The following is a 16,572-nucleotide window of genomic DNA, read 5'->3' as shown; positions in this document are numbered from 1 at the left end:
CATGACTGAAGACGATCGACGAAATCAAGTATCTTTGCAAGTCGTGAAGCCCGCGAGCGAAAGTTGTGAAATCGCGACCGAATGCGGATAAACTGAATGACGACAGAGGAGCAATGGAACATTTACTGATTCTAGGTTGGTTTGCTTATCCAAACATGGGGCATTTTAGCAAACGCTGTGGGTCTGTCTTGTCGATCGGTCGGACAACGTTAGTGCAACCTTCGTCGGTCGGAACCCCCCTCCCCACCCCTCAAAAATGGCCTCTGGAGCCAATTTTCAGTCGGAAATCCGACTATAGTCGGAAAAATCTCATGCCTGCTGTCTATCTGTCTCTCTCTCTCTTAATATAGGTCATTACTAATATCTTTTCTCTCTTGTAAACATTGGATACATATTCTTCAAAATTTAACATACCAAAAGTGAATATTCACGACCAACCAAGAAACAGATTGTACAAAATATTTCCTACATTAAGTCATGAGAAGAAAAGAAGAAAAAAAAAAGAAGAAAAGATGCCTACTTGTGACGGCCACATGACGGTTAGATTTTCCCTCATCAATCACCTCCATCACCTCCTCCGGACTGGACACGAAGCGTTCTGTGCAGCCCTGAATCATGACAAAAACATCAAAAGTAACAACCAGAACACGTGCACATCACTATCATTCTGTAGTAAACAATGTGAAACGTTTCAACTAGAACATACACACACGTTTCAACTAGAACATACACACATCCTTGCCACTCTGTAGGCAACAAAAGCTTGAACAGACACAGATCTTTACTTTTCTATTTACACCATCAACACACCTTTACCATTTTGTGTAAAAGCATCAAACTAGAACAAACACATATCTTTACCATTCTATGTCATAATAATATCATCAAACTGAATAGAATTAAACAGCATCAAACTAGAACAAACACATATTTTTACCATTCTGTGTCATAATAACATCATCAAACTGAACAGAATATAAACACCTTTGCTGTTCTGCTGCAACTGAACTATGACACAAATATTTTTACCAGTCTACAAATATTTTTACCAATCTATGTAACATTATCAAATTGAACTAGAACACACAAATCTTGACCATTCTGTGTAACAACACCAGCCTTAACTAGAACACATATATCTTTACCATTCTGTGTAACACCAAAGTGAACTTGAATATGCATCTTTACCATTTTGTGTAACAACATCAAACAAAACTTTGGCAAAAACATCCTCATATTTCTGTGTAACACAATACATCTTTAGTATTCTGTGTAACATAATAGTATCAAGCTTCACTGTCAGAACACACATACTTATTATTCTGTGTAACAATGACAAATAACCTTAAAACCTAGAACACATATTTACTGCTCTGTGTAAAACACCATCTTTAATGTTCTGTATAATGTAAACAACCACAGTTCCTAATGTCAAAAAAGAGCCCAAAAGGACCAATTTATCAAACATGTTTTAAGGTCACACAATCATTGCAGAAAACAAAAAAGAACTCTAATAACCAAGAATATGATGCATCTGATGAAACGTCATCGTGTGTGAAAACAAATGAATGCATCCAATTTAGATATCTGAAGAAAATATGTTCTTTTTTTTAATGGGATGGTACCAGATTATAAAGGGCAATCTCCAGCAGTGTCAAAACTACCGCACCATCAGCCTGATTAGTCATCCCAGCAAAGTCATGTTGAAAATCCTGCTTAACAGACTGAAACCACAAGCAGAAAACATCATTGCTGAAGAACAGGCAGGTTTCAGACCAGGAAGGAGCACAACTGAACAAATCTTCAACTTGAGGTTGCTATGTGAGAGGTACCATCAACACCAACAAGACCTCTACCATGTCTTCATTGATTTTAAGAAGGCATTTGACAGGGTCTGGCATGCAGCTTTGTGGGCTACCATGAATCTGTACAACATCAACGCCAACCTGATCAGACTGATACAGCACCTCTATGACAAAGCCACCAGCGCCGTCTACCTCAACAATAGCATCGGGGACTGGTTCAGAACCACAGTCGGAGTGAGACAAGGCTGCCTACTCTCCCCAACACTCTTCAACATCTTCTTAGAAAGAATAATGACTGACGCACTGGAAGAGCATGTAGGAACAGTCAGCATAGGCGGCAGAACAATCACAAACCTACGTTTTGCCGACGACATTGATGGACTGGCTGGAAAAGAAGAAGAACTGGCAAGCCTGGTCAAACATCTAGACAAAGCCTCCACATCGTATGGAATGCAAATCAGTGCGGAGAAAACCAAACTGATGACTAACAACACCAACGGCATCAGCATTGACATCAAAGTCAACGACGAAAAGCTTAAAACAGTCCACAGCTTCAAATATCTGGGAGCAATCGTGTCAGATGAAGGATCTAAACCAGAAGTACTCTCGAGAATTGCCCAAACAACAACGGCACTCAACAAGCTGAACACCATCTGGAACAACAAAAACATTGCTCTCAGCTCAAAAATCAGACTGATGCGTTCCCTGGTTATATCAATATTGCTCTACGCCTGCGAGACTTGGACCCTGACTGCAGACATCGAGAGAAGAATCCAAGCTGTCGAGATGAGATGCTTTCGTAGACTACTTGGCATCTCCTACAGAGACCACATCACTAACACGGAAGTGAAGAACAGAATCCAGCAAAGTATTGGACCCTACGAAGACCTTCTGTCCATAGTGAAAAAACGCAAACTTAGATGGTATGGACACATCTCCCGATCATCTGGTCTTGCCAAAACGTTCCTGCAAGGCACCGTACAAGGAGGCAGAAGGAGAGGACGGCAGAAGAAGAGATGGGAAGACAACATCCGGGGGTGGACAGGCTTGACGCTCGGTGACGCCCTGAGGAAATCAGAAAACCGTGAAGAGTGGAGAGGAGTGGTGGCCAGGTCAGCAGCGGTGCCCCAACGGTCTGAACCCAGACTACGGGAGAGGTGAAGGTGAAGGTGAAGGTGACCAGATTATGGCAACATTCTACCTGACTGTGACTAAAGAAATACACAGTGTCAAATGAGAAACAAATTACAAGACTGGAATGCTTACTTTGTATGAGGCAGTCAAACTATGCTTCGACAGTAACTGCTGTCAATGGGAGAATAAGAAAAATGCACTGTTCGTACTCCCATTCTGAATATCCCATGATCAAGCACAATTATACCACTACCTATGCTGTACACTCACCTTCACATAGGGTACCCTGTTTTTGTCCTCATGAACGGACAGGTTTGTTTTTGTCACTGAAACACAAACAATGTAAATGCTAATTTCTGCCCAATTACATATAAAACTCTTTCCCTACCCATCTCCTCTCACACATTTTTTAAGAACTATTTTCCCCCACCCCTTAGCCTTCCTCATACTGCACAACAAATTCTCTCCCCTCCTGCTTACCACAACCACAACCCCTTTTCTCCGTTAACCCTCTGACTGCCACTACTGAGTACGTTCGTCGGTGAAGGGCTGTCACCCAGGTGAGGCTATCAGTCACCATTGTGTCTTTGTACTTCTTCCTCTTAGGACTGCATCAATTTTGTTTCATAAAATCAACTGCACCATTGGTGAGTGCACAAAAAATAATAACTGCCTTTCAAACTCTGACCTCACACTGATCACATTTCACCACGGTTCTGCACTCAAGGGGTTAAGTTCTAAGTTTTTCCTGTCTGACTGCAGAACCATCTACCCCAGAACCTGGTCCTGACATGATTCCCTCGTTCAAAGATTTTCTACTCCCACCTCCGGCTCTATGAAACAAACATCTGTTGCTATCATGCAAATATCCATGTGTACAGAGTACAGTAACTTGAAAGAGGAGTTAAAGAAACTGTCTCTAGAGGCTCACCATCCAGCAGATCCCTGATCTTGTCCATGTAGATTTCAAAGTAGGACACCTGAAATGTACGAGAACATGGCATATAACAGTAATCTATATAAGCTCATAAAACACATCCAATAATAAAGGATCACATATAATATACATGACGCGAATGTGCATGTGCTGAAGTCTTGCTGGTTTATCTCTGAGTGCATTTTGGTGAATCTGATGGGGTTGTTTTTTGTTGTTGCTGGTTTTGGGGCGGTTTTGGGGTTGGGTTTTTTGGGGCGTTTTTTGTTTTGTTTGTGTGTGTGTGCGTGTGCGTGTGCGTGTGTGTGTTTAAGAATCTAAATATTGTATTGGTACATATGCCACTTTTGAATATATGACAAAAGTCAGCATCCTCAAATGGATAACCTTCAAATAGGAAAAGTACCACGTCAACAAAATGTCTGCAATCACCAATATGTAATGGGACGTAAAACAGCATTCCTCCTCCCCCTCCTCAAACAGACCAGCTTTCCAAGAAAAGCCTACCTTGATGTGGAATTCCAGGTTTTCATCCATGCCGTAGATGAAGTTGAAGATATCCTGGACAATGCGGGGGATGATCCCCTGCAGGTTCTCGTCACCCAGAACACCCTGTAACAGCATCACACCCTCATTATCATATCTCATTATCTCTGTAAGAACCAGTAAACTTACAGCACAACTGTGTTTTATGAGCAAAATGTAATTCCTAACTGAAGTATAATGGATTCATTGATAGCAGTTCTGCTTCCATCAAAATGAAACTGTCGTACCTCTGCCTTCATAAATGTATGCATACATGTGATGTGTGTGTGTGTCACTGTGTGAGTGCTTACATTGTGTGTCTGTGTCTACTGGGTTATGGTCATGTTTACAAAAGTGAAGTTAATCAATTGGGAGGACGGAAAGGGAGAGAGAGGAATAAAGAATGGTGAGAACGAATAAGGTTTTTATTAAAAACACAATTATATACAATTCTAGTAAGGCTGAAAACCTGATTACGACAGGGATCCATGTGTAGAAATATAAATAAAAAAGTGAACAAGTCTTGCTGTTGTCCTTTACAGGCTGTGCCATAGACATGTCCAAGGTGAGGCTGGCTCTCTTCTACACATCGATTCTTTTACCTGTGTGGGGTTCAGCAGCTTTAAAATTTCCATCCACATGACAGGCCAAATTATAATGTCCTGATGACTTCAAACACTGACACCAGAGAAACTCAAACAGGATGCTGGCATCATAAACACAGTAAAACCTGCCTCCAACTTATGATCAACAGATTTTCGTTTATCAGATGAATGAGATGTCCAAAATGACAATGATACCAGTCAAACAGAATCCCCCTGAAACAAAAGACCATGTAATTAAAGAACCACTCACCTCCATGGTGTGAGTCTTCCCACTGGAGGTCTGACCATACGCAAATATAGTTCCATTGTAGCCACTGAGCACATCTGCAAACAGTACAAGCCATATCATCACCACTCACTAACAATTTCTTCATCATCAACGTCATTGTTTATGTAACACTTTGTTCAGCCGGGTTTTTTGTTGTTGTTGTTGTTGTTGTTTTTTAGGGTACAGTATTCATCTGTCTTTTCTTTTTGTTTCAATACATTTCTACAAACATCAGCCTTATTTATCATATTTCATTAATTCATGTTAGATCTACCTTTGAAAGACACACAGTTTGAGACTAAGTAAGTGTTGATATACATATAAATGATAAGCTTTCTCTCTCTTGAGCAGTGTGTGTGTGTGTGTGTGTGTGTGTGTGTGTGTGTGTGTGTCCTATCTCTCATGCATGCAAAAATAAATCTATGCTGATTAACATAACACTACAGATGGAAATTGGAATGCAGATACTTTGTGGTTAAAAGGGTAACTAATACTGAAAACAACCTTTTTATGTTCATAGTTATGTAAATCAATTAAATCAATTATTTTACTTAAAATCAATGTAAATGAATTAAATTCAGTACTGCTATAGATTAGTATTGTTCATACAGGCCTTTATTTTTCAATGTCATTTCTCTTCCTGAATCATGTGAATCTTTCTTGGAAATAGTGTGGTGATGAAAGGGCATGACTCATAAGAAAGGGTTGACTGCATACAGAGTTCTGTAATAATGACTCATAGGAAAGACTGTAACAGGGCATTTAAAGAAGAAAAAAAAGGTATTGCTCTTTGTCATATGCACATGTTGCATTGTTCAGATTTTCAAATTTCTGTAGATTTCGATTTTCATTCAAATGTACACTGGCTCAGCTGAAGATTTTGGCACAATACCAATACAACCAAATTTGAATGATCAATTGTGTCAGCAAAGACAACATACTTTTATGAAATTATAACAATTTAAGTAAAACAGCAACAATCTTAATTCTTCAGTAGTGTAAGAGTGTATTTACTGTTTTATTATCATTCCTTGAACAATACTGAACAGTAACAACCAGCCTTTAAAACTGAGTACTATTACTTGGTCTGCATAACATGATACAAACACCCTATCCATGCCACAGAATCCTGTAAAGTATCTTGAATCCTGATAAACAGAAAGAAAAAAAAAGCACACAATGCACATGTACTGGTTGGCTCTACAGTGATGTGTGCAGAGTAATCAAAAGTTGACATTAGAGCTCTGCATGTCTATGCACAATACAATTTATTGCTGCAGACTGCCTGCATGTCTATGCACAATACAATTTATTGTTGCAGACTGCCTGATAACCCTCAGCACCTGAAACCATACATTCTTAGTTTTCAGTCTGCTGCTCTGCTACCTGGAAAGGCTGGGTTAAGAATGAGATAATGTCTTCTGTAGATCTAATTTTCTTAAGTGTCAGTAATAGAAAAGAAAAAAGAAAGTCAACAACCTACTGACCTTATAAAATGACCGAGTTTTAAAACTACTCCCTAAAAATTGATCTTTCACCCTTACCCCTTCCCCACCACCACTCCCACTCCTCATTCTTAAACTCTCTCTTATTTCATGAGACCTCTTCATTTTCCTATTCACTTGATTTCTGTTCCCAAGAGAAAATGTAAATTCACCTCGCTCCAGTCAAGGTGTGATTGAACTGAAAACCAAGAAACCTGACGTGCTTGCACAAAACAATATCCCTGAGCCAACAGTTTCTTGTCAATGCTTCACATTCCCTGTCATATTCATGCCTGCATGGCTTGTTTAACCACACCTAAAAATTCCTGTGGTGTTTTGTTACCCATACATGGCCTAGAGATCCTCTAACACTTAGCAAACCCACACCACACTCCGATTATAGATCCACCCACTTAGCTCTCCCTTTCCATCTTCCCATCCCCACCCCTTGTCCTGAGCACAGCCAGTACAGCCTTTGATGGAAGAGGTACAAGCCATCAGCCGTGAAGAAGCCCACAATCATGAATAATGCAAGATGGTCCATTGCTTCAGAATAGACTGCAGGTGTGTCAAAGAATACCAATGCCAAACAGAATGAAAGAGATAAAAAGTGGGTAGGTCTTGATGAAACAAATTTTCAAAATGAGCAGAGACACTATAGTATTTCTTATAACATCAGCGTTAAAAAGGAGGAAAACTTTCAAACAAAACTCATTCAGTCTTTTTAACTTTCAAACAAAACTGACATTCCAACAATGTCTAGAAAATTTAAACAACAGTTGCTTTTTAATGTCATGGGTGTGAGCTTGCTTTGTTTTTTTAGGTTTTCTTAAAATTTCTTACTAATTAAATAATTCTCATTGCTAATTCTAACCATTTGACACAGCCTTTCAACAATTCATTTTGCTTCTTGTTAAACTTTGAGAGTGAGACCATGACTGAGATAAATTCATACACTACAGTCACATTACATATAAACATCACACTTTTTGTGAGCTAGTGAAGACTCTGTCAACATAAATTTACCAATAATGAATAAAAGAACATCAGCTGTTGTGTTTCTTTTTTTGTTGTTGTTTTTGTTGTTGTTGTTGTTGTTGTTGTTGTTGTTTGTTTGTTTTGTTTTTTTGATTTTTTTCAAATCACGAAGGTTTCCTTAGGTTTAGACAATTACAGGCAAAAAGACAACTCATATCATTCTGAATTTGGGTCTAAAGGCAAAGGAGCAGTTCAAATTAAGGCAGAAAAAGTGTGAATTAATTAATGTGCTGTCAGCAGTGAGTGTAATAAACGAAAGTGGGTGTACATACATCAAACATAGATACACATCTCAGTCATGAATCTGTGGGCATGTATGTATGTGCTTGTGTGTGTGTGTGTGTGTGTGTGTGTGTGTGTGTGTGTGTGTGTGTGTGTCTGTATGTATGTATGTATGTGTTTGTGTCTCTGTTCCTGAAGAGAGAGAGAGAAAAGAGAGAGAGGCTCAATTCCTTTCACTGTTCATGCACACACACACACACACACACACACACACACACTCACTCACTCACTCACACTCTCTCTCTCTCTCTCTCTCTCTCTCTCTCTCTCTCTCTCTCACACACACACACACACACACACACACACATATATGTGTGTGTGTTCTATGAAATCCATTTTGTTTTAATCTAAGCCTTATTTACTTCATAGCTTTTATAATCTGATTCATCTCTTAAGTGCGCTTTTTCATTCATATGAACACACTGGATGTTTCCCATTTTCAGATAGCAGTTGATGTGTTTTTTAAGGAATGTTTATAGTCTACTGGAGGCTGTAAGGCGCTTTGAGCAGCATTGGTGCTGGGTATTGCGCCATAGAAAAACTATGTATTATTATTATTATTATTAAAATATTATTATATGCACCTATGCCTGTGGACAAAAAAAAACATCCCCTCCCCTTGCCCCCTCCTCTATTTCCTCAGTGCGCAGTCTGCTGCCAGACTACCAGAGCTTGCAGCCTGTCTCCCTATCAATGTTTCATGGGGAGAACAAGGCATGTGTTCCATTCAGTCTGTACATCAAGAGATACACCAGCCCTGAATGTCAGGAAGCCAAGGAACTTCAGCCAACATTGCTTCAATACCAATATCACACTACACGTTTGGGAAAAAAAGGCAGACACTCTCTCATTTTTACTCTCCTAATGAGTGTGCTGAACAGAGAAAGCAGTCATTAAATACCTTGGAACCAGTTTAAACCAAAAAGTAATTATACAGAAATCAAAATGGCTCAAGGTTTGAACAAGTTACAGGACCCAAATGCCAGAAGAAGAAGAAAAAAAAAAAGAATCTTTGAAAACTGGTGCATGTCCAAAGCACTGTGAAAACTTAAAGACTCACAATGAATAAACTAGTTTGTGCTCACAGACAGACGCAGAATTAAACAAATTGTACTGAGGAGCATTGGACTTTCAATCTGAGGTTCTGGGTTTGATTCCAGTATCAGTGCCTGGTAGGTTAAGGGCAGAAATTTTCCTTATCTCTCATGCCAACCTGCTTGTGCCTTAATTTCTGTTATCAAATACAAGTGTTAAAGATCTTGTAATCGATGTCAGTGTTACTTAGTTGGGTTATGGAAACACAAATATATATACCCAGCATGCTCTCTCTCTCTCTCTCTCTGTGTCTCTCTCTCTCTAAAACCGTGAAAGAAGAAATTTATAAACAATCAACTTACCAAGTCGAACAATTAATGTTATGTTAATTCACTGTACCACTACCAGTGTATGCTGCTGATTCTTTTAACATAATAAAATACATGTATACACATTACTTACAACTAGTGGCTGTAGTTCATATATGGTATAATAATTATATATTCTTATTAATCTATAGGAGTATTCTGAGCAGTGACAAGTACCAATCATTATCATGTTAAAGGCTGCTTTCATTGGTTTGAATTTTTCACACATTTTACACATACATGTGCATGTACACAAACACTATAATTCATATATATGTATACACTCACACACCCACACACAAAACAGAGGCAAAAGTGAATGAAATGCATGTAGTTGAAAGTACAGCAAACAGTTTCAATATAAATCATAAAATAAAAATCTAAAATGATAAGTGGTGCAAATTCACTTTTTCTTCTTTTTTTCGATAAAAGAAAGTTTTATATATTTTTCTATTAATTTATATATATATATATATATATATATATATATATATATATATATATATATATACTGAAAACGTCAACTGTCAATTTCTTTTCTTTGATGGAATTCACTTACCAGCAACAATAGGTTTTGCAGCAACAGTATACACATACTCTTGTGTGACATTTGGTTTCAATACTTTGTCAAACACAAACACTTTCCCCTGAAACAAAAGAGCATATATGGTCAATAATATCAATAATAATAATTATTATAAATGTAATTGTAACAATAATAATAAAATCCAGGCTTATATAACTCAATGCCCACACCCCATACGGAAATAACCATGCTTTACATCACAATTTCACATTCACCAAAGTCAAAACATACACCAAGGAGCCAAGCACTGCAAAAATTATGTACACATACAAAAAAAAATCATAAATGCATAAAAATCAACATAAAGAGCCCATCCACCAATCAAATCATTGCAAGCATGTAATGATGTATGAATCTATATGAAAAAAAATTAATGAGAAAAAACGGTTTGAAAAGATAGGTTTTGAGTGCTCTCTTGAATGTGTTGTTTGGGTATGATGGAGGTTTGAGGGTAGTGAATTCCACTTTTGGGTGCAGCAAAAGAAATGGAATGTTCATCGTTGTGCTAATCTTTGGAATACACAGTATGCACATGTCATTTGAAGAACGGAGTTGTCTGGATGGTGAATAGACAGGTCTATCTGAAAGATAGACAGGACAAGAATCTGAGAAGAAATGACAGACTGAGAGTTTGTATTTTATTCTTGCTTGAAATGGGGGGGCCAGTGTGAAGGGAAGCGAATAGGGGAGTGATGTGTTGACATTTCTTAGCCCTTAACATGATTCCTGCTGCAGTTTTTAACTTTTGTCAACACAGTGTTTGGGACAGCAGCAAGAAGAGCATTTCCATAATCTAATCTAGATCAAGATGGTTTCTGTAGTTTGATATTAGTGAATGGAGATGGGTTGATTCTTTTTTCTTTTCTTTTTTTCTTTTTCTTTCCATTTTCTTTTTTTTTTTTTAATGAATAAATCAGATTCAACTTAAGTCTTTTTCTTCTTTTTTTTCAAAATCACACTCATACCAGAAGACAAGTTCTTTAAAAAAAATTTTAAAAAACAAACAAATAGCAGCTCTGCAAAGCACAGTTTCGATAAATTTAATGATTCTTTAATCTGCAAGCATTATGATTATGATGTAAAACTTACAATCCTCATCAACAGAACTTCATTTATGTCATGTTCAGGCCTTGCTGGACTTGTTTTGGGTATATGATGTTGCTCCCTTATATTGATCACTTTCCCAACGACAGTTCTCAATCATTCATTGAACAATAAATGCTGACCATGTATGCAACAAAAAATTACATGAATATTTTCTATGCCTCAAGTTACTTGACACAAAATCTTTGAAATCTGTATATTGACCGGTTCGTTTCCATGGTTTCCTTTAAAATCATAATAAAAGGTGAATATCTATCTCACCGGGCGAAACTGTTGTTATTGTTTTGTCCCAAATACATGCTCTGGTGATTTGAGATAAATTATGATAAACAAGTTTATCATAAAAATGACTCAGACAGTAATCTCTAACATTTTACTTTTATGGCATCAACATCCATAATGTCAACACGAACTATAAAATTTGGACCAAAAGCTAGTACGTCTTGATTGATCCAATGCTCATTTCATAAGGATTTTGTTTGTTCCGATGTCTAAAATCGTTCATTCATGCACATCGAATATCGAGTCACTGACTTACCCCAACTGAAGCTGAATCCTCGGTGGGGAATTTTAACATAAATTTGCTTCCAGCTTTTTCTTCGGAAGAGTTCAAGGGCCGGACACGGCACACCACTTTGATATTGCACTCATCTGCCATGGTTGCAGTCTATGATAATGACCAGGACAACTGGCTCTCGGGTGGATCTCCTGGGAAACGATCGAAGCAGACAGCTTCAGAGTCTACGCAAGCGCCATCATCATCTGCCTGCCGTGGGAATGTCCATTTTCATAACAGACATCAGGGGATCAAACGGACAAACACGTCTGGTAGCCTACAGCAGTAAAACCATATTCACTTTGACTTATGCAAAACAAAAGACACTGCAGATCAACAGAGAAAAATCGACAAGAAACAAGTAACTGATGCTTTTCGACTACACAGAGCGGTGTGGCTTGACTGCCATGTTACTTGGCAAAGCACTGTGGGAAGTGACGTCATTTTCTAATTGACCTCGTGTGACCTGTGTTGGCACACCTGTCGGCACAGAAATCGGGTTCAAAAGCACACAGAAGTTTAAACGTCGTATATTCAGTTAAATGTTGTATTTGTTGTGATTGTATATATAGAATATGGAAATAAAAGTTTATGCTTTAGTCTAGCTCCGAAAAATATTAAGCCCCGCCTCCCGGCGTCCGAAGTATCAACAAATTTACGATAACATCAGCGGCGCCCAGCCGATGGGCATGTCAGCAGTATGATTCTCACTCTGTCTTGCAATAATTGACATTGTCTTCCAGAAGGAAGTTTCTGGTACGCAGAGTTTAGTAGATGAGTTGAGTCAATGAGAATCTGGTGTGATTTTCTTCCAACACAGCAGCGAATTTGTACAGCTAATTTTGACAGTACTGGCCAGACATAATCTGAATCACAGTGCGTTTGTGCGTGCGTGTGTTTCGGGGAGGAGGGGGAGGGGCGTGCGAGTGGGTTCCTGTTTCTGCGCGCACGTGTATATGTGAATTTATTCAATAATCTGTAGGGTAGTAAATGGTAATGCTTACTCGGACTGGTGCAGTGGACGGTTGTTGAATAATAGGTCAAGTGCTGCTTTCGTTATTCCAAACCCTATATAATTAAAGTCTCACTGGCAAACTCGAGAATTCATCTGGAAAAGTTCTAAAATGTTCTTCTTCACTGCTGAGGTCACACTGAACAATACTGATGGTGTTAAAATGTACATCTCGTTTCCGAAAACCGTTTTTCACTGGATTCGATTTTGTGTTGATAGTAAATCAGTTGTTCACGCCATAAGATTTTTAACTTTAGACTTGTGATAAAAAGAAATACAAATACAAATGCAGTCAGGTCAGAATTCATTGCAATAACCATTTAGTTCACGAACTCGAGGCTTACACATGTTGCGGCACATACTGTCGCCATGCATATGATTATTGTCGCCGGCAATGCAGCCCAGGAGAGACACAACAAAAAAATCAGCTGCCTCCGTACCCGGCGACACTGCACTATGCATGCAGGCTATAACATATTATTATTGCGGCATGTAATGCCGCCAGTTGTCGCCACAACATTTCTGTAGTTGTTGTGCTGGTGGCGGTGGTGTGTTCGTGCACACGTGCGTGTGTGATTATATGTGTGTGCAAACAGTACAAGGTGTGTGTATGTGAGAGAGAGTACTTGATGTGACGGTGTGTTTTCGTTGAAGTTGTGTGCCGGCGTTTACGTTTAAGTTGTGTGTGTGTGTGTGTGTAAGTGGATGCTTGCGTGCGTGCGCCGGCGCACGCGATCGCCGCGCCCTACTGTGAGAGGACAATAAACTGGCCTCTCATATGCAGCAGGAATGTCTGTTTCCGACTGTGCTGAACTGAGTGGAGGGGTTAGGTTATCTCCCTTCGACCACTTGTACCTCTGAGCTATGGGGGACCCGAGTTGAATAATGTCTTGGAATGTCTAGAACTAATTAATGAGGGGTCCTTTGTTAATTTTTTCGCCATTAGAAGTGTATGAATATCTTTATTTATTCTTGTATACCATTCTAACTTGGCCTAGTTGGTAAGATTTTTTTTTTTTTTTTTTTTTTTTTTTTTTTTGCTTTAGGTTAGAGTTTCAGAAAATGTTATGTTTATTATTTTGTGAATAATAGTATTTTGGGGACTGAATCTGAGGGTACTACAGTGTGTTGAGGAAGAATGAAAACAGTACCTTGGGCATCTTCTAAAAGATCTGGGTCACTTTGGTTCCAACCACTGGAGAGACAACATCACAGAGCAAGCAGGTGCTTTGTGGAAGGGGAGAGACTGGGTGACTTAGGTTCACCAGCAGAATGTGTGTGTGAGGCTGACATGCAGCAGGCACGAGCGCCTGTGGGAACATCTTTGTCCTGAGGTGGGTTTTTTTTTTGTTTGTTTGTTTTTTTTAAGAGTTTTTGTTGCTGTTGTTGTTGTTGTTTAAGTTTTGGTATAAAAATTAATAAAGAATTGAATGGAGAATTGGACGTGAGTTGGGTTTGTTGGGGGTTTTTTTGTTTGTTTTTTTCTTGACTTTAGATTCCTGATTTTGTTGGTGAACTTTATGATGTTGATTTGTCTCTTTGGTTATTGACAGTATAATTAGTTTCTTTTTGTCTGTTGCTTTGTTGACCATGGCTGAAGAACAGCAGGAATCTTCCTAGGGGAAGAAGAGAAAGAGTGGAGAACTGTGATGCCCACTCAATGGCTATAGGGACCAGTTGAAAAGACTCCTACTGGCTCATGAAAAAGTGGGAAAGCATCTCCTCCAAGCTGCTTCGAAAAGACAGGATGACCATGATGGAGGCAGAATGTCCCGTGACTTGAAGCCAGGAGATCTTCTGGTTACCCTGCAACCCTATAAGACCAGTCACAAAATCAGGGACTTCTGGGATGAATGGGTTTTCAAGTCACTAGTGTCCCCGGCAAGAATGGAGGGCCATTTGTCATTTGGACCATGGGTTGGAATCGGAGAGGAAAAGAGGGTCACTCCGTCGTTCAGAGTTGAAACGTTATATCCCTCCGGTGCATCTGAAACCCATGGGAACATGGGTCCATGTGACCGCAGAACAGTCTGTACCAGAAGCCGATGTGTATCTGGAATGGTACATCATTTTGCCCCAAGACGCCCCAGACAGCCAGCTGGGTTGGGAGGCCAAGACAGTAGCCCCCAAGGGGAAGGCAGATGATACACCGGTGCAAGCTCCAGCAGCTGCCTCTATAGAGCCTCTCTGTTGAGTCTGCGGTGTTCCACTCGGGTGAGTAAAGGCATTCCCCCGAGATGGCAAAGCAGATACTGAAAAGAAAAGTATATTGAGTGTAATCACTGCTGATTGATTGGTTGGCTGATTGGTGTTTTATTGTTATCGGTTGGTATGTTATCTTGTTGTTGTTGTTTTTTTATTGACACTGTTTGCTCTTTACTTTTTTATCAATGGTGTCAGTAGATTGCTGTGTTACAATGCTTATGCTGTGTCCCTGCAAGTTGTCTGGAAGGTTAGATTTGCTGCAGTCTCAGTGGACGGGCATAAGGTTTCTTGGTTTGCCTTGCCCATGGTTATGCTGGCATTGGTTGTGTTGCAGTAGCAGATGGGTAGTACTTGCTCAATGACAGTAAATGATTTTTCTCTGTGTATTTCTTCAGTGCTACCATAGTGTTGTGTTATCATATTCATGCTTGATTGTTTGCTGATCCCTGCAAGTTGCACTGAGGGAGAACGACTTTTTTTTTCAAGGACACTTCTCTGTTTTGTTTCACTTGTGGTTGTATTTGCCTGGTTTTTTGTACGCAAGGGATAGTGTTTGGGTATGTTGTGACCACATATGGCTTAAAAGCCTGGGTCATAATGTTCACTGAAACGCGCCAAACACTATTGTCTTGCAATGTCTGCGGGTCTGGAAGACCAAGGAGTCACATGTGGTACTCTGAGGGGGTCAGGATGACCCAGGAGTCATATATATTTCTTTTAGCAGTTTGTTGTGTCTCCATGTGTACCGTCCTTGGCTTAGCGCTGCTTCACTGAGTTGCACTCAGTGGCGGATGAGCTGAGGACTTCCACTGACTGTTTGCCGCCATGGCGGTAAAGTGGGCACGCAGGGTCCTCTGCTTTCTCCCATCTCACCAAGTTTGTATTCGAGGGAAGGAGGTCGTACACTGCAGATCTGAGGATGAAGCTGACCCACAGAGGGGCCATTTCCCACATGTCGCTCCAGCTGAGGCTCCTTTGGAGTCAGTGCAATTTCCCATATTGTCCACTGCCCCTGCTGGCCTTGATGGACTGACTGCCTCCTGGACTCTTTTATCATCCTCTTCCTTCTTGATCTGATCTCTCTCTCTCTCTCTCTTCAGTTCTTGATATAGTATATCACATCAATATCAAAGCATGCACGGGCTTGACAAGGCCTTTTGCCCGCTTGAAGTGGGGAAGAAAAAGAGAGTCCCCACATATGTCTGGTGCATTTTTCAACATTGAGTGCGCAATACTTGAAAAATCAATAAATATGTAAATGAGTTTGTATTTAAAATTTTGTAAATGAATATCAAGATAATTTCTAAATGTATTCACTATTCCTGCGGAAACAACATCTTGTGACAAATTATTCCAAACATTTGTTACTCTGTTTGTAAAGAAATCTGCAAATCTGGAAGCCGCCGGTTTTTACTGAAACTCTTAATTGAGTTTGTAGGAATGGCCTCTTGTAGCACTGTTCTCATTCAGTGTAAACAAAGAGTTTATAGTTCTGCTGTCATACAATCCATGAGTCATTTTATACATCTGTATTAAATCACCACTTAGTCTTCTAAATTCAAAACTAGGTAACTGACTGAAGTGCTTGCAACCTATTTCACGGCATAGTCCACTGATATCAGCCGAAAGCC

At 39.5% G+C, this 16,572-nt stretch overlaps 1 protein-coding gene across 1 annotated transcript in view; it reads right to left on the bottom strand.

The window, feature by feature from the left end:
- The window catches only part of LOC143293728 (kinesin heavy chain-like), a 35,962-nt gene extending 23,825 nt beyond the window's left edge, over positions 1 to 12,137 (bottom strand). The window contains exons 1-7 of the mRNA XM_076604931.1: positions 11,707 to 12,137; positions 10,038 to 10,125; positions 5,254 to 5,327; positions 4,381 to 4,485; positions 3,871 to 3,919; positions 3,210 to 3,265; positions 521 to 608 (exon numbers count right to left, since the gene is read on the bottom strand). Of these exons, the coding sequence (XP_076461046.1) occupies positions 521 to 608; positions 3,210 to 3,265; positions 3,871 to 3,919; positions 4,381 to 4,485; positions 5,254 to 5,327; positions 10,038 to 10,125; positions 11,707 to 11,826 (580 nt within the window). The 5' untranslated portion in view covers positions 11,827 to 12,137. The remainder of the gene's footprint in view (positions 1 to 520; positions 609 to 3,209; positions 3,266 to 3,870; positions 3,920 to 4,380; positions 4,486 to 5,253; positions 5,328 to 10,037; positions 10,126 to 11,706) is intronic.
- Between the last annotated feature and the right edge of the window lie 4,435 nt (positions 12,138 to 16,572).

Source organism: Babylonia areolata, chromosome 19 (genome assembly GCF_041734735.1).
Source record: "Babylonia areolata isolate BAREFJ2019XMU chromosome 19, ASM4173473v1, whole genome shotgun sequence".
NCBI lineage: Eukaryota > Metazoa > Mollusca > Gastropoda > Neogastropoda > Buccinidae > Babylonia > Babylonia areolata.
The sequence above is the reverse complement of the archived record's forward strand: the minus strand, read 5'-3'. Positions and strand labels throughout refer to the sequence as shown.